The sequence below is a fragment of the Choloepus didactylus genome, chromosome 4, assembly GCF_015220235.1.
Source record: "Choloepus didactylus isolate mChoDid1 chromosome 4, mChoDid1.pri, whole genome shotgun sequence".
NCBI lineage: Eukaryota > Metazoa > Chordata > Mammalia > Pilosa > Megalonychidae > Choloepus > Choloepus didactylus.
Genome location: NC_051310.1, coordinates 158,730,345 through 158,749,695, shown reverse-complemented (window position 1 = coordinate 158,749,695; position 19,351 = coordinate 158,730,345). Strand labels below are relative to the sequence as shown.

At 42.3% G+C, this 19,351-nt stretch overlaps 1 protein-coding gene across 3 annotated transcripts; it reads left to right on the top strand.

The window, feature by feature from the left end:
• The first annotated feature begins 13,739 nt into the window (after window positions 1-13,739).
• LOC119533496 (duodenase-1-like) lies at window positions 13,740-17,002 on the top strand. Of its 3 annotated transcripts, XM_037835549.1 has the most exons (6): window positions 13,740-13,914; window positions 14,221-14,262; window positions 15,085-15,226; window positions 15,764-15,899; window positions 16,094-16,351; window positions 16,723-17,002. In XM_037835549.1, the coding sequence occupies exons 1-6, from the start codon at window positions 13,860-13,862 to the stop codon at window positions 16,882-16,884; spliced, it is 795 nt and encodes a 264-aa protein (XP_037691477.1). In that variant the 5' UTR covers window positions 13,740-13,859; the 3' UTR covers window positions 16,885-17,002. The 3 variants fall into 3 exon arrangements, with proteins under 3 accessions (XP_037691477.1, XP_037691478.1, XP_037691479.1); XM_037835550.1 differs by lacking the exon at window positions 14,221-14,262; XM_037835551.1 differs by having other exon boundaries at window positions 13,828-13,914; window positions 14,021-15,226.
• Window positions 17,003-19,351: the final 2,349 nt, after the last annotated feature.

Below are 19,351 nucleotides of genomic sequence, written 5' to 3'. Positions count from 1 at the left end.
CTGTGGTGTACAATCAACTGTTCACAGTACTATCATACACTTGTGCATTCATCACCCCAATCTATTTCTGAACTTTTTCCTTACATCAGAAAGAATCAGAATAAGAATAAAAAATAAAAATAAAAATGGAACACCCAAATCAACCCCCCATTCCAACCTATTTTTCATTTAGTTTTGGTCCCCATTTTTCTACTCATCCATTCATACACTGGATAAAGGGAGTGCAATCCACAAGGCTTTCCCAATTGTTGTACAATCATCCTCAGGAGTCCAGACTACTGGGTTGCAGTTTGATGGTTTCAGCTATTTACTTCTAGCTATTCCAGTGCATTAAAACCTAAAAAGGGTTATCTATATAGTGCATAAGAATGTCCACCGGAGTGACCTCTCAAGTCCATTTGAAATCTCTCAGCCACTGAAACTTTATTTTGCTTCGTTTTGCTTCCCCCTTCTGGTCAAGAAGATGTTCTCAATCCCACAGTGTCGGGTCCAGATTCATCCCTGGGAGTCATATCCTGCGTTGCTAGGGAGATTTACCCCCCTGGGAGTCAAGTCCGGGGAGGTGGGATCTTGAGATGCTTCTTCATTCTCACCTCGGCTTAGTTCCCTTCCCTGTCCTCCTCTGCTCTTTCTTCTGCCCTTTCTTCTCCTGCCTACCTCTGAGAGTTGTCAGCATCCACCAACTCTTGTCCCCTCCAGACCACACTGATCTGAGCTGCACCTTCCTCATCTCCCCAACCCACACCTCCAACCCCAGGACACCCGGAGCCTGTGTGATGCCAGCCCAGCCCACACCCTGCAGAGAGGGGCTCCAGAGGGGCCAGACCTGTTCCCAGCAGGGCCATGGAGGACAAGCTGGCAGGGGGTCCCCAGAATCTTTGGCCCCATCTCTCACCTGGGCCAGCTCAATTCCCACATCCAGCCGAATGTCCCTCATGAGCTCAGGAGCCAGTGGCCACCTGGTCAGTCACCCAGTAGCCTGAGCCCTGTCCAGCCGGCTCCCTCCTGGTCCCTGCTGACCACCTGGGCTGTATCTGCCTTTCGAGTTAGGAAGATCTCCTCTCTGCAATAGGACTGGAAAGCACAATTTTTGCTATTAGTCAAAGACAAATACTGAGGACCTACCAAGTGCCAGTCGTGGGGGATACACAGTGGACATCACGGGCTCTATCACCCATTCCCATATGAACTGACAGTGTTGAGGACTTTCATCCAAACTGTCTCACTCCAGCGCCTTCTCTGGATAAGTCCACGGGAACTAGATCTATGGGAAATCCTCAAGAATAAAATATTTGTGTTTTATTTTTATTGCTGGTTACTTTTGTATGAATATTATCACGTGACCCTAGAACAGCAGCATACGGTGTTTGGAAATGACTTTAGTTTCTAGATGTGAAGTTTCCAAGCTGTGTTCACTAGGGCAACCTCTTCATGTGGGGTGGGGTAGGGGGTGGCAGCAAGGAGGGAGGAGGAAGGCAACTAGGGCAGCTTTTTTTTAATTTATTTTTATTTTGGTAACATATATACAGTGCAAAATTTCCCATTTAACAATTTTCATATGTACAATTCAGTGATATTAATTACATTCCCAATATTGTATAACCATCACCTCTATCCATTACCAAAACTTTGCCATCAACCCAAACAGAAGCACTGCACCCATTAAGCAATAATTGCCCATTCACCCCTACACACCCAGCCCCTGGTAACCTGTAATCTACCTTCTGTCTCTATGAACTTGCCTATTCTAAGTATTTCGCATAATTGAAATCACACAATATTTGGCCTTTTGTGTCTGGCTTACTTCACTCAACAGTTTGTCTTCAAGTTTCATCCATGTTGCAGCATGTATCAGAACTTCATTCCTTTTTATGACTGAATAGTATTTCATTGTGGTATATACCACAATGTTGATGGACATTTGGATTGCATCCACCTTTTGGCAATTGTGATTAATGCTGCTCTGAATTTTGGAGTCCCTGCTTTCGATTCTTTTGTGTATAGACCTAGGAGTGGAATTTCCAGGTCTTGTGGTAATTCTATGTTTAACTCTCTGAGGAACCATGAAACCGTCTTCCACAGTGGCTACACCAGTTTCCATTCCCACAAGCAATGTATAAGGGATCTTTTTCTTTTTTCTTCTCTTGCATCCTTGCCAACACTTGTTATTTTCCTTCTTTTTTTTTTTTTTTTTTTTGTTGTTGTTGTTAATAGCCATCCTTATGGGTGTAAAGTGGCATCTAATTGTGATTTTAACTTTCATTTCTCTGATGGCTAATGGTGTTGAGCAACTTTTCATGTGCTTATTGGCCATTTGTATATCTTCTTTGGAGAATGTCTATTCAAGTCCGTTGCCTATTTTTTAATTGGGTTGTTTGTCATTTTGTTGCTGAGTTGTAGGAGTTCTTTATGTATTCCGGATGTTAAGCCCTTATCAGATATATAATTTCCAAATATTTTCTCCCATTCTGTAGGTTATCTTGTCATTTTCTTGATAGTGTCCTTTGATGCGCAAATGTTTTTAATCTTTACGAAGTCTCATTAGCTATTTTTTCTTTTGTTGCTCATGCTTTTACTGTTATATCTAAGACAGCCTTATTTTATTTTAAAAGTAGCAGGCACACATTAGGGAAATGCAAATAAAAACCAAATTGAGATACCACTTCACACCCACAAGGATGACTATTATTTTAAAAATGGAAAATAATAAGTTTTGGAGAAGATGTGGAAAAATTGGAACTCTAGTGCACTGTTGGTGGGAATGTAAAATGGCACAGCCACTATGGAAAGCAATATGGAGATTCCTCAAAAAATTAAAATTAGAATTGCCATATGACCTGGTAATTCCTCTTATAAGTATATACCCAAAGAAACTGAAAACGGGATCTAAAACAGTTACTTGTACACCAATGTTTATAACAGCATTATTCACAACAGCCAAAAGGTGGAAAAACACAAGTATCCATCAACAAATGAATGGATAGACAAAATGTGGTAAATGCACACAACGGAATATTGCTTGGCCATGGAAAGAATGAAGTTATGGGAGATGCTGCAACATGGAAGAACCTTGAAAACATTATGCTCGGTGAAATAAGAAAGGCATATAATGACAAAAATTGTATGATACGACTTTTAATGATGACTAGAAATAGCAAATTTGCAGAGATAGAAAGCAGATTAGAGGTTATGAAGGAGGACAGTAAGAAGAAGGGGAAGGGGAGTGTCTGTAAGAGGTTTTTTTAATAGAAATTAAAATTAAAAAAATAAAGCAGCAGGTATGAATGTCATTGCACAGATTCAAATTGCAGGAAAACCCACATTATTTATTTGCCTGAAAGCAAATAGAATCCGACTGTAAATACCCATCCAGCTGGACAGGCTAGAAACATAATCTCAGTCATTACTGCATGCTCATGCTTGTGCAGAATCAAACCAGAGTCAGGGAAGCTCATGTGATCTAGAGAAATGGAGAAATACCTCTAATCTTTAGGCCATCATGGTTACTGCTACATCCAAAGTTCCCAGCGCAAACTTAACCTCTCAATGTTGGGAAGTTCTTGGCTTGAGGGTCACACATGGAGTAATGGGACTTTTTGCTGAATATGGATCTCCCAGACACACCCAGCAGCTATCCCTCCTGCTGTGGGGCACTGCCTGGGATCTGACCATAAGGTCCAACTCTGGGCTGATGCACTTCTTACACCAGTATGCTCAACACAATACTCTTTTGTGACATGGAGAAAATATCTCCCTCTGGTATCATGCAGCCCTCAAAAGGATTGCCTCTTCACAGCTTATTGTCCACGAAGCATGCTGTAACACAATCTCTTCATGATCTCGGACACTTTTACAGGAGAAGAGCAGGGAATATCACAAAGTTTATGATTTGGGGCTAGAAAAAATCCCTGCATCTAAGACATAGTAAGGACCTGGTTCCTTAATTGGAAAAGACAGTAAAGGAAAATGCAGAAAGCAAAATAAAAAATAATGTTTTTAGAAGTTGCCCAGCCACATACATATTCAGTTTAGGTATTGCATTTACTTGAGGAAATGGTTCTGTGGTTTAAAACAAGTTTGAAAACCGTAGATGTAAGCCCACATCCTCCTTTGAGAGATGAGGACATCGAGTCCCAGGAAAATATAGTAACTGACTAAAGGTGCCACAGAGTTAGGACAGAGCCCCAACTGAAGCCCAGGTTTCCTGAGGCTGACCGCTCTGTGATGACTTCTTGGCATCACTGGACAGGAGACAAACTTCTGCTCAGGCATCTGCTTGGAGAGAAAGCCTCTAGGCATCTCTGGCAGCCATTCTGTAACAAGTACTCAAAACACCTTTCTTTGGTGAGCTGAAATCTGCTCACAAATAATTTGGGTGGACTCAGAAGCAGATAAGTAACTGAAACATGCTGACTGCTTCAAATCTCCTTTGTTGGTGGAAGTACACTTCCTCCCTCCGTTTGAGGATCAATCCTTCCCTTGCATAAAATATTGTGATGACTTTACTGTATACATGCAAGGAATTGCCTATACCACCAAGATTCACTCCCATCACCTCTCATTTCTTCCAGACCAACAAGAAGAGTCAGGTCCCAGCTCAGCCAGAGTGAGAACTGCCAAGTCAGCACCTGGAGGGAGTGCACCAAAAGGAATGACAAGGTCTTGCAAATTTGTGTCAGGGAACATGTACTAGTATCCACATGCCTTCCCTGCCCACTACCATACCTCTGCCAGCACCACTCTTTGTGGACATTAGGAGGCCTCCTGTGTTGGTACTTGACTTATGACCAGTAAATATATTTCACCATGACAGAAATGCAGCAATGGGTTCACCTACCATATCACCCAGAAGCAGTTGGCCTACAGAAGACTGAACAATAACCACTTCTGAGAGAAACTACCTGCAAGATCGGGACGCTGTCCTACAGGATGTAGTAGATGCTTTAGAGCATCAGTGAATATATGGTGCTGTTTCTCCCATATCTAGAATACATGATTCCAGAAGCAAGGGGGTATCAGCAGGAAAGCCCACTCTCATTAGCATACCTAATCACCCACTCTCAGAGTTTTTGCTTCTGTCTCCACAATTTGGGGCTCTGCTTGTCTGGGGGTCTTAGTTCCTTGGAAAGGAACTGACAAGCCGATAAATGGGTTGCAATACTAATTAGGTGATTGATCCTTGATACTAAGGGAAAGTGGAATTCACTGAGTTACCTCTTCGTATTTTCATCTCTATTAGTGAAGGTCAACAGAAGACTACTGTAACCCAATAAAGATAGGACCACTAAGACCGTTAAAGATTAATGTTTTGAGTCACCATACCAGATAAAGAACCCCGCCAGATGGAATGCTTGAGATAGGAGTCCTGTGTATGGCTTTTCAGAGATCATGTAACTCCCAACTTCATAAAAGCTACTCAGCTTCCTTGGCCAAGGAACCCTCCAAACTTCACTCAGATGCCTCCCAAGAGGGAGAGACTCTGGGCTCACCAGGGAGCCAAGCTATGACAACTGAGCTGGGAACTGCCTACTTACGTCGTCCATCATTTCCAAGAATAAAAGAACAGAAAGTTTGCATTCTGATAATGGTGGCTCTCACTACTGGCTCCCACTCCCCCAACTGTAGGATAGCTTATTTAATGTTTCATAGTTTCTTGCTTTTAAAAGATCACATGAGCCTGTGCAAAAAATTTCAAATAATCGACCACAAAGCTACTAGAGCTAATAAACAAATTCAGCAAAGTTCCAGGATACAATATAAACACACAAAAGGCAGTTGGGTTTCTAGGAGCCAGCACTGAACAATCTGAAAAGGAAATTAAGAAAAAAATTCAATTCATAATAGCATCTAAAAGAATAAACTATCTAGGAATAAATTTAGCCAAAGATGGAAAGGACTTGTGCATGAAAAGCTACAAAACGTTGTAGAGAAATCAAGAAGACCTAAAGAAATCAGAGGAAATCCGTGTTCATTTCACAGAAGACTAAATAATGCTAAGATGTCATTCTACCTAAAGTAATTTACGGAGTCAACACAATCCCATCAAAAATTACAACATCCCTCTTTGCAAAACTGGAAAAGCCTATCATCAAATTTATATCGGGCTCCAAATATCCAAAACCATCTGGAAAAAGAAGAAAAAGAGAATGAACTTGGAGGAATCAAATTTCCTGTTTTAAAATTTATTGCAAAGCTACACTAATCAAAACAGCATGACAGGTACAAGGACATGACATATAGACCTACGGAATAGAATTGAGAGTTCAGAAATAAACCCTCACATCTATGACCAATTGATTTTTTATAAGGGTGCCAAATCTACTCAATGGGCAAAGAATACTCTTGCAACAAATGGTGCTGGGAAAACTGGATGTCCATGTGCAAAATAATGAACGTGGTCCCCTACCTCCCATCATATACAAATATTAACTCAAAATGGATCAAAGACTTAAATATAAAGCCAAAACTATAAAACTTTCAGAAAAAAAAGTATTAGAAAGCATCTTCAGGAGCTTGTGTTAGGCAATGGTTTCTTAGACTTCACACCAAAAGTATAAGCAACAAAAGAAAAAGCAGACAAATAGGACTTCATCAAAATTAAAAACATTTATACCTCAAAGGACATTATCAGGAAAGTGAAAACAACCTACAGTATGGGAGGAAATTTTCGAAACCACATAACCAACAAGGGTTTGATATCCAGAATATATAAAGAACTCCTACAACTCAACAACAAAAAGACAAACAACCCAATTAAAATATGGGCAAGACACCTTGGCGGGTGATCTCACTGCCCTCCCCACTACGTGGGACCTGACTCCCAGGGGTGTAAATCTCCCTGGCAACACAGGGTATGACTCCAGGGGATGAATCCAGACCCGGCATCATGGGATGGAGAACATCTTGACCAAAAGGGGGATGCAAAATGAAACAAAATAAAGCTTCATTGGCTGAGAGATTTCAGATGGAGTCGCAACGTCACGCTGGTGGACATTCTTACGCACTATATAGATAACACTTTTTAGGTTTTAATGTATTGGAATAGGTAGAAGTAAATACCTGAAACTAGCAAACTCCAATCCAGTAGCCTTGACTCTTGAACACAATTGTATAACAATGTAGCTTACAAGGGGTGACAATGTGATTGTGAAAACCCTGTGGATCAGCTCCCTTTATCCAGTGTATGGGTGGATGAGTAGAAAAATGGGGACAAAACCTAAATGAAAAATAGGGTGGGATGGGAGGGGGTGATTTGGGTGTTCTTTTTTTATTTTTATTTTTTATTCTGATTCTGGTTCTTTCTGGTATAAGGAAATGTTCAAAAATAGATTGGGGTGATGAAAGCACAACTATAGGATGGTACTGTGAACAGTTGATCGCACACCATGGATGACTGTATGGTCTGCCAGTTTGAATAATTGTGTTCCCCAAACGCCATTATCTTTGCTGCAATCTTGTGTGGGCAGACATTATCAGTGTTGATTAGATTGTAATTCTTTGAGTGTTTCTGTGGATATGTGCCCCACACAGCTGTGGGTGATGACTCTGATTGGATAATCTCCATGGAGGTGTTCCTACACCCATTTGGGGTGGCTTTAAGTTGGTCAGTGGAGCCATATAGATGAGCTGGCAAAAAGAAGGAACTCAGTGCAGCTGGGAGTGACCTTTTGAAGAGGAGCTACAGCCAAAAGGGACACTTTGAAGAAAGCACAGGAGCTGCAGATGAGAGACAGTTTGAAGATGGCTGTTGAAAGCAGACTCTTGCTCCAGAGAAGGTGAGAGAGGACAAATATCCCAAGTGCAACTAAGAGTGACATTTTTGAGGAACTGCAGCCTAGAGAGGAATGTCCTGGGAGAAAGCCATTTTGAAACCAGAACTTTGGAGCAGATGCCAGCCACATGCCTTCCCAGCTAACAGAGGTTTTCTGGACACCACTGGCCATCCTCCAGTTAAGGTACCCGATTGCTGATGTGTTACCTTGGACACTTTATGGCCTTAAGACTGTAACTGTGGAACCAAATAAACCCCCTTTTATAAAAGCCAATCCATCTCTGGTGTTATGCATTCCCGCAGCATTAGCAAACCAGAGCATATGGTATGTGAATATATCTCAATAAAACCAAATAAAAAATGGGCAAGAGACTAAAACAGACATTTCTCCAAAGAAGATACACAAATGACCATTAAGCACAAGAAAATATCTCAACATCCTTAGCCATGAGGGAAATGCAAATACGAACCACAAGTAGATGCCATTCAAACCTGCAAGAGGGACTAGTATTAAAAAATAATAATAATAATAAAAAAATAACAAATGTTAGAGAGGATGTGGAGCTATAGGAACACTCATTCATTGTTGGTGGAAAACACTTTGGTGGTTCATCAGAAAGTTAAACATAGAATTACCAGATTAACCAGCAATCCCTCTTCCAGGTATATACTCAAAAGAATTGAAAGCAGGAATTTGAACAGATATTTGCACACTGATGTTCATAGTAGCATTATTCACAACTGCCAAAAGGTGAATGCAACCTAAGTGTCCACCAACAGATAAATGGAAACAAAATTTGGTATATACATACAATGGAATATTATTCAGTATGAAGTTCTGATACATGTTAAAGCATTGATGAATCTTGAAGAAAAACATCATGTTGGGTGAAATAAGCCAGGCACAAAAGAGAAAATGTTGTATGATCTTGCTGATATGAAATAATGAGAATAAGCAAATTCACAGAGTCAGAAACTAGCATACAGGTTACCAGGGCTGGGGTAAGTTTTGGGAATGGGAGTTAACACTTATTTGGTACAGGGTTTCTGTTTGGGGTGATGGAAATGTTTTGATAATGGATACTGGTGACGATAGCACAACCTTGTGAAAATAATTAACACCACTGAATTATATATTTGAATGTGGTCAAAAGGGGAAATTTTAGGTTGTATATATGTCCTTAGAAGAAAAATTTATAAAACTCTAGGACTGTACAACACAAACAGTGAGCCCTAATGTGAATAAGGGCTATAGTTAATAATATAATTATAATAATATTGCTTCAATTATGGCAAAGGAAAACTGCACATGTGAAAGGAGTACATGGGAACTCTGTATTTCTTGCATGATTTTTTTGTAAACCTACATCTTCTGTAATAATAGAAAAAAAAAGTGACCTATGAGGTTGTGAAGGAGGAATATTGTAATTAATCCTCCTTCACAACCAAAAAATAATAAGCAAAGATATAGCTAAAAGCCAATGGAGGATATGGGAAAAAATACAATTAATACAAAGTAAAGCCTATATAGTTATCAGTAACATTGTAATATTGTTTCATTAATTGTAACAAAGGCACTACACCAAAGCTAAATGTCAATAATAGGGGGATAAAGGGGAGCGGTCAGGATTTTTGTTTTCAGAAGAAATGAAAATGTCCTCATATTGATTGTGGTGGTGAATGCGTAACTATGTGATTATACCAGAAACCACTGATTGTACACTTAAGATGGATTGTATAGTGTATGAATGAAACTGGTTCTTTAAAACAAAAAAAAAACCAATGAAGGGAAGTATTAAGTTGTAAATATGGTAATAGAATAAATTGTTTTTAAAAAGCTGATGGAGGAAATAAAATGGGATACAAGCAAGATGGCAGGAAAAGAAGGACAAAGTATAAATCACACAAATTGAAATCAGAGAGCAATATGGGATCCTTCACCCAACCATTAGAAATTACAGTAAATGCAAACAGATAAAACACTCCACTTAAAGAACAGAGACTATCAGTCTGGATAAAAAATACAAGACTCAATTTTATGCTGTTTACAAGAGGTGTGTCTTAAATATAATGACACAGATCAGATGAGAACAAAACTGTAGGGAAAAATATATACCCTACGACAATCATAAGAAAACATGGAATGTGTTAAACTTTTCAATTTTTGGCCACCTGTGAGATGAGATAGAGTATCTCAGTAGAATTTTTATTTCCATTTCTCTTTACATAAGTGAAGCTGAAACGTTTTTCTTTAAAGATTATTTGTGTGCGAGTATGCAGTTTTTGTTAACTGTGTTAACAAAACATTCTCCTTCCAACAGGTTCTTGCTCTTCTTCTTGATTTTTAGAGTTCTTTACATATCAGATAGATGGAACTTTAATTGGGATATATGTTGCAATTATTTTCTCCTAGTTTGTTGCTTGTATTTTAAACTTGCTTACACTGTTTTTGACATGTAGACTTTAAAATTTATTTTATTACGTATTCAAATTTATTTATAAATATTTTATTTTCCTGGATTAAGAGTCATGCTAAAAAGGCTTTCTCAACTTTCAGTTTATAAAGGAATTTGCCCACATTTATTTCTGGTATGTGTATGGTTTTATTTTGTGTATTTGAGTCTCTTATCTGTTTGGAGTTGATCCTAGTGATGTATGTGAAGCATGACTCCAGTTTAATATTTTTACAAATGATTATCCCCTTGTTCAAATAACATTTCATGAAAGAGTTCATTTTTCCCCAATGATTTGAGATGCCACCTTATTGCAAACTAAATTTCTGTAAATTGTTTCTGGATTTTCTGTTCTGTTTCATTTGTCTGTTTGTCTATTCATCACTAATTCCATAGTCAATGAAAGAAGTTTTACAGGATATTTTTAGTATTTATAAGGCTCATCTCCTCCTCCTTACTGCTTTTTTTTTTTTCATGGTTTTCCTAGATATTATCACATGTTTATTTTCCACATGAATTTTAGAAACTTTCTGGAACATGTGTAATAACACTAGAAGGAAAATTTGTTGATATTTTTATTGGAATCACATTAATTTATATATTAGCTTAGAGAGAATTGATATCTTTATGATGTAAATCCATCCTACCAAGAATAAGGAATATCTTTTTATTTGCTCATGTCTAAATTTTTGTTTTTCAGGAGTATTTTAAAGTTTTTCTCAAACAGGATTTGCCCAATGCTGGTGAAGTTTTCCTTATAAACAACTTTTAAAATCTTTTTTGTTGCAATATATCTTTTCAATTTTATCTTCAAACTGGTTATTGTCTGTAAATGTGAAGGGTATTGATTTTCTGTTTATTTTGAAAAAATCGCAAACTTTCAGAAATGTTGCACATACAGTACAAAGAAAATGTTTCCTCTGAACCATTTGACAGTAAAGTTACTGACATCACATTCCACCACTTGCTGAATATTTCAGTGTATCTTTCCTACAAAGACACCTTCTTTTTTTTTTTTTTTTTTTAATCATCATTTTATTGAGATATATTCACATACCACGCAGTCATACAAAACAAATTGTACTTTCGATTGTTTACAGTACCATTACATAGTTGTACATTCATCACCTAAATCAATCCCTGACACCTTCATTAGCACACACACAAAAATAACAAGAATAATAATTAGAGTGAAAAAGAGCAATTGAAGTAAAAAAGAACACTGGGTACCTTTGTCTGTTTGTTTCCTTCCCCTACTTTTCTACACATCCATCCATAAACTAGACAAAGTGGTGTTTGGTCCTTATGGCTTTCCCAATCCCATTGTCACCCCTCATAAGCTACATTTTTATACAACTGTCTTCGAGATTCATGGGTTCTGGGTTGTAGTTTGATAGTTTCAGGTATCCACCACCAGCTACCCCAATTCTTTAGAACCTAAAAAGGGTTGTCTAAAGTGTGCATAAGAGTGCCCACCAGAGTGACCTCTCGGCTCCTTTTGGAATCTCTCTGCCACTGAAGCTTATTTCATTTCCTTTCACATCCCCCTTTTGGTCAAGAAGATGTTCTCCGTCCCACGGTGCCAGGTCTACATTCCTCCCTGGGAGTCATATTCCACGTTGCCAGGGAGATTCACTTCCCTGGGTGAAAGACACCTTCTTACATAACTGCAATACAACCATCCAGCTCAGGAAATCAACGTCAATGCCATTACTACAGTCTCATCCCCAGCAGTGAGAAGCCTGGCTCCCATTAACCTTGCTATTCCTACTTATTTGATGAAGACCCAAAGGGATTTATGCTACCAATCTCCCATCACCACCATCCTCCTTCCCCTAAGTGGACACTCTCCCCTTCACCCGGCCTCCACCCCACATCAGGCAGCCCCTCCCTGCCAATACTCGCCTCACGCCACTCAGCCTGCTAAGGCTCTGACAAATTGCACAAAACTCCCACCACCACCACCACCATCACCATCACCACCCCATGGAGGTCAGGGCTATCCCACCTGAGTTCCAGTACTGCATCCAATGCCCCACCCCGTGTGTGAGCATCCTCCTCACTCCGCCTGGGCTTCGACTCCCTCTCTGGGCTGCCCCTACGTGGATGCCCATGTGCTCCCCACTCTGGGTCACGCTCTTCATGCCAGGCATCCCTCCTGTGCTGACACTCTCCCCACCGTACTTGGGTTTTGACCCCCTGTGCTGGGCTGCTCTCCGCCAGGGATGTCCTCCTCACCTTGCACACATTCTGATGCTCCATACTGGGCTGCCCAAGCAGGGTGAGGAGGGTGTCCACATGGGAGGGGAGGCCTGATGTGGACACCTTCCTCACCTTGATCAGGCTCTGTCGCCCCGCTCTGGACTGCTGTGGCTCCCCACCCTCCTGGAGTCACTTTATTTCTTTAACTAATGGTTTTTTGTTGTTGTTGTTGTTGTTGTTTAAGAGAATTGGTATCAAGATATTCACAATCAACAATATTTTTCAATTCCATGACTCTCTTCTCTTTTCTGTTATATGAAGATCATCAGGCTTATTTGTTTAGCAAGTGGTACACGATAACTTGTTTAGCAAGTTTATTTAGCAAATTTAGTGTTCTGGCCAGGGCTCTGAGAATATTGCTTTGGCTCCCTGACACCCATTGCCACTTAATGTGGTAGCAGTAATTCATTAAAGAGAATATTCTTTTGGGATAACCCACCCTCTTCCATTCTCAGAGCATGTGGTTTGGACAAAGCAGACTCCAACCTGCCCAAAGGAACAGACTATGACCTAGACTTAGACCTGTCATGTTTTCAGTTCCTCTGACAAATTCTGCATGCACCTAAAGCCGTGCAGCAGATTATTTAGTCCTAAACGACTGCCACCGTATATCTCCATCCCACAGGCTCTTCTTACAATATGACTTCAACACTCCTCCCACTGAGAAGTGGGGTCCATGTTCCTTCCCTTTCAATCTGAGTGGGGACTTTTGATTGCTCCAACCAATACAATATTATAGAACTGATCCTATGTGACTTCAAAGGCTAAGTAATAAAAAGGACACACCTTCTTCCTGACTTGCTTTCTGGGGGTGCTCACATTTGGGAAGCTGATCAAAATAATTGTTGCTGTTGTTTTAAGCCACTAAGTTCTTTAGAAACTACAACAAACCCATCTTCAGCATTATTCCCATGCCATTTTATCCCCATGTCTATCATGGACCTCAACACACCCGCTCTAGTCACTGATGTTTCAGTTTCCTCCAGAAAAAAAAAAGGAACCTCATTTTTAATACCCCTCTCACCCAAAAAAGGGTCTTACCAGCACAGAAATAAGAAAGAGGGCCAAGGAAATTAGGAAACTCAGTTTCTGTGGCTCAAGGACCCGCTACTGCCTGGTATGGCATCTCCAAACATCCCAAATGACAGTGCTGGGTTCCTGTTTCCTGCCAGTGTGGTCATTGTGCTTATGTAATGACTGATGAGTTCTTACTCAACTCAGGATCAAGGACTTGATCAGACAGTGGTGAGACGTATTCAGAGATAGATAGCCTGATATGACGAAGTCCCAAAACACCAGAGGAGAGTCCTGGGGGATAAAAGAGAGCAAGGAGGAATCACAAGAAGCTCTGACCTGGCAGCCTACCAAGGAAGATGCAGCTGCTGTTCCTCCTGCTGGCCCTTCTCCTTCCCCCTGGGGCCAAGACAGGTGAGTGACCCCCTACCCTCAGACGCCTGAGGACTCCCTCCCACACTGGCACAGCCCTGCTCAGATGCCACAACTCAGACACCTCCTGGCCCGGGTCCTTCTCCAGGATCTTTCTGAACCCCAGGTCCAACCTCACTCAAAGACCCGCAAATCTGATGCTGGAGACAATCGGTGGGAATGGAGAGGCAGTAGTTATTCTCTAGAAGGCTCAGAAGGCCTTACTCTTGGCATTTGGAAATTGGGCTCTTCAAAAAGGCATCCGGAAGAAGGGTGGAAGCTGGGAGTGAGAAATAATTAATTCCCCAGGAAATGATACTTTGGAGAAAGGGACTGGATTCAGTAATCAAGGTAAGATCCACTAACTCTTAACTCAGTGCCTTAAAATCTACCCTCAATCCCCACCGCCTTCTCCAAGCTTTGTAATGCAGGGCTGTCCAGGAAAGAATTTAGGACCCAGATGACCCTGAGTTGGTGGCATCCTGGTCCCCTTAACATTCATTTTTGCCTTGGCACAGTCTCAAGTCTTCTCTGGTAATTTTCCAGTAACAGATGAGTTCAGTGCCTTTGAAAAGCCCCATCTTCCCTGCTGCTCAGAGTCTCACAAGCATGGCCCCAAACAACCCTCATCCGGAGGAAGTTAGGGTCCATTCCTTCATTCAGTGTCACGGGACACTATTTGTCAGACCCCAGCAGATAAAGATCAACTATAAGTCAGCATCTTGAGCTCAAGTTCCAAGTATTACAAACCAGTTGCAGCTTAACAGGGGCTGGGAAACAAGAGGGGAAAGAGGTCTCAGGAAACCTCAGGGAGAAGATTTTCCATGATCTACTGGGACCTTACTGCCTGTTCCAAATACAAATCCTATCCTTCAACATATATGTCTGAAGCAGGAATTAAGGAACAAAGACTGCTCTTCTCTTTACCATAGAGAGAATCTGAGTCTCATGGGTCACTTTGCAAGCCAGGAATGCTACCCAAAGAACACAGGGGACCCCCTTCATGGTTGCTCCCTGCTACTACCGACAACACTACCTGCCACCCGACTCCAACACCTTCCATCCCTACTCTAGTTTATCCCACCTCCCATCATCAGTCTTTCTGAAACCATAAGGCAAATGTCCACCCTGGACTCAATGAGCACAGCAGGTAGGGAAGAATTTTTCTTTCAGGGAAAATCATCGGGGGCCATGAGGCCAAGCGGCATTCTCATCCCTACATGGCGTTTCTTCGGATCAAGACACCAGGGAAAAGTTGTGGGGGGTTCCTGGTGCGTGAAGACTTTGTGATGACAGCAGCTCACTGCTGGGGGAGGTGAGAGGAATAACTGGACCCCCACTTTCTGTAGACACTTCACAGGAACCCTCTTCTCAGGGACAGCTAATTTGGCCCATCCAGTAAACATAAGAAGAGCTCCTCCAAGGAGCCAGCTGAGAATAGAGGTAAGAGGGAAAAAAAAAAAAAGCAGTACAGGTAAGTTTGGGGCAGGGGCTGGGGGTACAGGCCAATGCAAATGGTTTCTTGTGGAAAGAAAGTACATGCTGATCAAATGTGGCATACAAAAGAGGTCAAGGATGTACACTAGAGCCCAGCGTGAAAATTTGAGAAATGCATACTTTTTCTTGGAAACAGTCAACTCCTGTGCATGACTGAGCATCCCCGTATCTGCACTAGGATCTGCCACCTAGCTTAGGCTACAAAGAAGCAGAGGGCCCAGAGAGCTGAGCTCTAGGACCCCATGCTATCAAATTCCCCTCAGCTCCAGTTCTGCCCTGCCCTGGACTGTCCCCTGCCCTTCTACGATCCTGGGCTCTGATGACTCCCCTGTCCACCATTATGCTCTCTGTGCAGCAAAATAAATGTCATCCTGGGGGCCCACAACGTGAAGAAGAAGGAAAAGACCCAGCAGAACATCCCTGTAAGAAAAGCCATCCGCCACCCAGCCTATGATAGTAGCACTTTGGCCAACGACATCATGTTACTGCAGGTAAGGCTCACCGTTCCGCAGGTTCTAGCTCCCTTCATTCCAAGGATTTTTCCATTGCCCATGATCTCCTTCCCTCTCCTCCTTCCCAATACGAACTCCTCACTTGTCCCTGGGTGATAAAGTCAAAGTGCAACCCCATGACTATCTCTGGAAACCTTGTTAGGAGATTGGAATATCTTTCCTCTCCCTTTCAGCTGACGAGAAAAGCCAACCTGTCTGCAGTGGTGCGCATCCTCAGTCTACCCACGAGGAGCGGGCAGGTGAAGCCAGGGATGGTGTGCAATGTGGCCGGCTGGGGACGCATCCAAGTGAACGAGCGCACAAACATTCTACATGAGGTAGACCTCAAAATCCAAAAGGATAAGTCATGCATCTCTCGCTACAAAGGCTATTACAACAGCGCCATCCAGCTATGTGTGGGGGACCCAAATAAGAACAAGACTTCTTTTAAGGTGAGATCACCAGCATCTTCCAAGCTCAGCCCTGGGCACAGAGGAGCTTTGAGGACATGTGGGGCTGTGGGAACTAGGCATATCCCCATGCACTCAGCCTTTCCACCCATCCAGTCTCCAGATCCTTTCTCCCTGGGAGGAGATGGGACACCTACTGTCCTGCAGCCACTTTATGGGCAGAGGCGTCCTAGGGGAGAACAAAGCCCAGCTTCTGGCAACTGGAGGGAACATTCAGGGCTGAGGGAGGCACCAAGGTCTGCCCCGCCCTGCATCTCACACTCAGCACCCTAAGAGAGACCACCCACCCCAGGGCAGCTGGGAGGGCAGGGCCACGAGGAGGCCTAGCTTACTCCTTCCCCCTCTGCCCACAGGGGGATTCCGGGGGCCCCCTCGTGTGTAACAAGGTGGCCCAGGGCATCGTCTCCTTTGGAAATAAGAATGGGAAACCTCCTCGTGTCTACACCAAGATCTCGAGCTACCTGTCCTGGATAAAAAAAACAATGAGACGCTTAAAACTACAGACACCAGACTAAGGTGACTCCAGTTTTGATCTGTCCATCTTCTCTGGGGCAGAGGCCAGACTGCATTAGGCCAGGGATGGGGGTACATGGGGAAGGGATACCGAGGCCTCAATAAACTTCCATCTCTAGAGTGGAAATGTCTGATTCCTCATTTATTCATTGAACAACCTTCAATAGGTGCCAACTGCAAGTCCAGCAGCCAACTGTTCACACTTCCAATTTGCTATATGTTCCTTCCTGCAGCAAACCCTGCCTCCTAACTCTAGAATAGTACAATAATTCTGTGTTGATATCTACCCAGATGTGTCAGGTCCCCCTGCCAGACTGAGTCTAACTAAGCTCCATCTAGACAAGGGGAAAATTGACCCTCTCTAGAATAATTACTTAGCTCATCCACATTGTCCTCCAACTCATTCCATCCCACATACCCTTAGCCCAGCCTACTCCGGTGCCAATATTGCAACAAAAACAAAAATCCAGAGTTGAAAGGAGCATGGCCTAAGAAGCCCTGGGGTAGACAGCTACTTCACCTTGCTGGAACTCGGTGGGAGACTCTTAGAAAGGCATAGCTCACCCCACACAGTCCTCCCTCTCCACATCAGAGCAGCTGGTAGCTTGGAAGGCTGGGAAGTTCCTGGAAGGCCCTTCAGTACTCCCAGGCCTAGCTCATGTGTCTGTCCCAGCCCTATCTGGGGACAAGCCCAGTGCAGCCTCCAGCGTCCTGGTGGTGTATCCTTCTGCAGCCCTGAAGGAACCCGAGGGCACCTTCCATCCTGGCTTGAGCCAGCCTCGCCTCACCTCCCACTTTCCAGGATTCCCAGAATCCTGCAGGGATCCCAGCAGGCTTTCTGCCCATTCCAGATTGATCTTCACTGTCAAGCTGCCTTCTGCTCTGTTCATGGAAGACAGGAAGGCAGGATGTGGCCCTGGTCCTCCAGGCCACACCTTTTACCTGAGCAGGGCCATGTCAGCCCTTCTCATCCAGACAAGTATCCCTTGTGCAACCAGTGTCCATTGGCTGACAGGTCACTCAGCAGACTGAGCCCTTTTCAGCCTGTCCCTCTTGGTCACAGCTGACAGCCTGGCCTCTGGGCTAAAGGACTCTCTGGGTTGGCACCCTGTAATACAGCGACCGTTTAAAGGAGAGAGACCTCCTCTCTGCAGCAGGATGGAAAGCATCGCTTGCGCCATCAATCAATACTTCCACACTTACTGGGCTAGATGCTGGGGATACAGCCAAGCATCAGTGTTATCATAGAATTATGCAGTTTCATCGAGTTTGCCTGGTGAATTGCTTGGCCTGGAGGGTTGAGATCCACAAGAATCAAAATTATCTCGTTCAGAAAATAATAATATTCATTCAAATTTTATTTATGTTACATGTTATGGTTTTTTGGTGCACATTATCACATTAGGTCTGAGAATGGCAGAGATTTTCCAATCCTGCTCAGTGTCAGTGGACACGCCCCTCTCCAGGAGGGAGGGTGGAAGGTGGTGAGTAATTTGAGCACCTTGAACCAGCCTAACTTCATTTGATTTGAGTGCAATGAGTGTGAACCTTGGTACACAAAATCAGATAGGCAAAACTATCCCCACTTTCCCTAAATCTCCCTGGGTCAGACTCTAAGCCTGGGCTCGTCCAAAATTTAATTCCAGTCGTTCCTGAGGCTAGTCACACCCAAAACCAAATCAAATTGGGGAGGTTTACAGGATGCCTGGAAAATGGAGGAAAGTCTTCTAGTCTTGGTGGCATCATGCCCAGTTTCTGAGTAGAGTGCCCTGGACTAGGCCAGCTCCAGCAGGTGCACCCAGAGGCCTCACCCCCGGCCCGGGCACAGTTGCAGAACTAAGCTTGGACCTCAGGCATGGGGTAACACGTCCTTCTCACTGTTTCAACTCATATATTCCATCTCACTCATAACTTAGGAGAAGTATCTCTCTCTGCAATCCTGTTATCTTCAAAGAACTTGCAGGGGAAAAAGTTAAAATACAGCAAAATTTTAAAGGTGGTTATCACTGATAATTTTAATTTTTGTTTGCTTATTTTTATAAGTATGAACACAACAATAAATGATGTTTACTTATACATTCTTGGTACCATTGTGTTTTATTATGTGATAAAATACAGTATATCAAACAGTAAATAGAATATTATCTATATAAATATATATATATATATATATGTATATATATCTCCAAAGAGAACTCATTACAATGAAAAGCCCTTGTTTCAATGGTAGCCTATAGCCTATTAGGTATATTTTTCCTTGTATTTTCCCACATTCTCTGAATTTTTTATATATGAATATATTCAGAAAATCAACCTATTTTTAAAATATCCACCTTAAAGAAGGCTGAGCTGAAAATAAAAAGTGGTTTGCTGAATGTTTGCCATTGATAAGCATGCTCACACTATGGGGAAAAATGTATTCTGGATATAAAAGTAAAACATGTTCATCATAGAAAGACAGTTAAATAC

What these genes read in the sequence shown, in the direction of transcription:
- LOC119533496 (XM_037835549.1), top strand. Translation starts at nt 13,860, where the DNA reads ATGCAGCTGCTGTTCCTCCTGCTGGCCCTTCTCCTTCCCCCTGGGGCC. An exon ending in TCCCCCTGGGGCCAAGACAG is followed by an intron (nt 13,915 to 14,220) that starts GTGAGTGACCCC and finishes TTAATTCCCCAG; the next exon opens with GAAATGATACTTTGGAGAAA. An exon ending in ACGACATCATGTTACTGCAG is followed by an intron (nt 15,900 to 16,093) that starts GTAAGGCTCACC and finishes TCTCCCTTTCAG; the next exon opens with CTGACGAGAAAAGCCAACCT.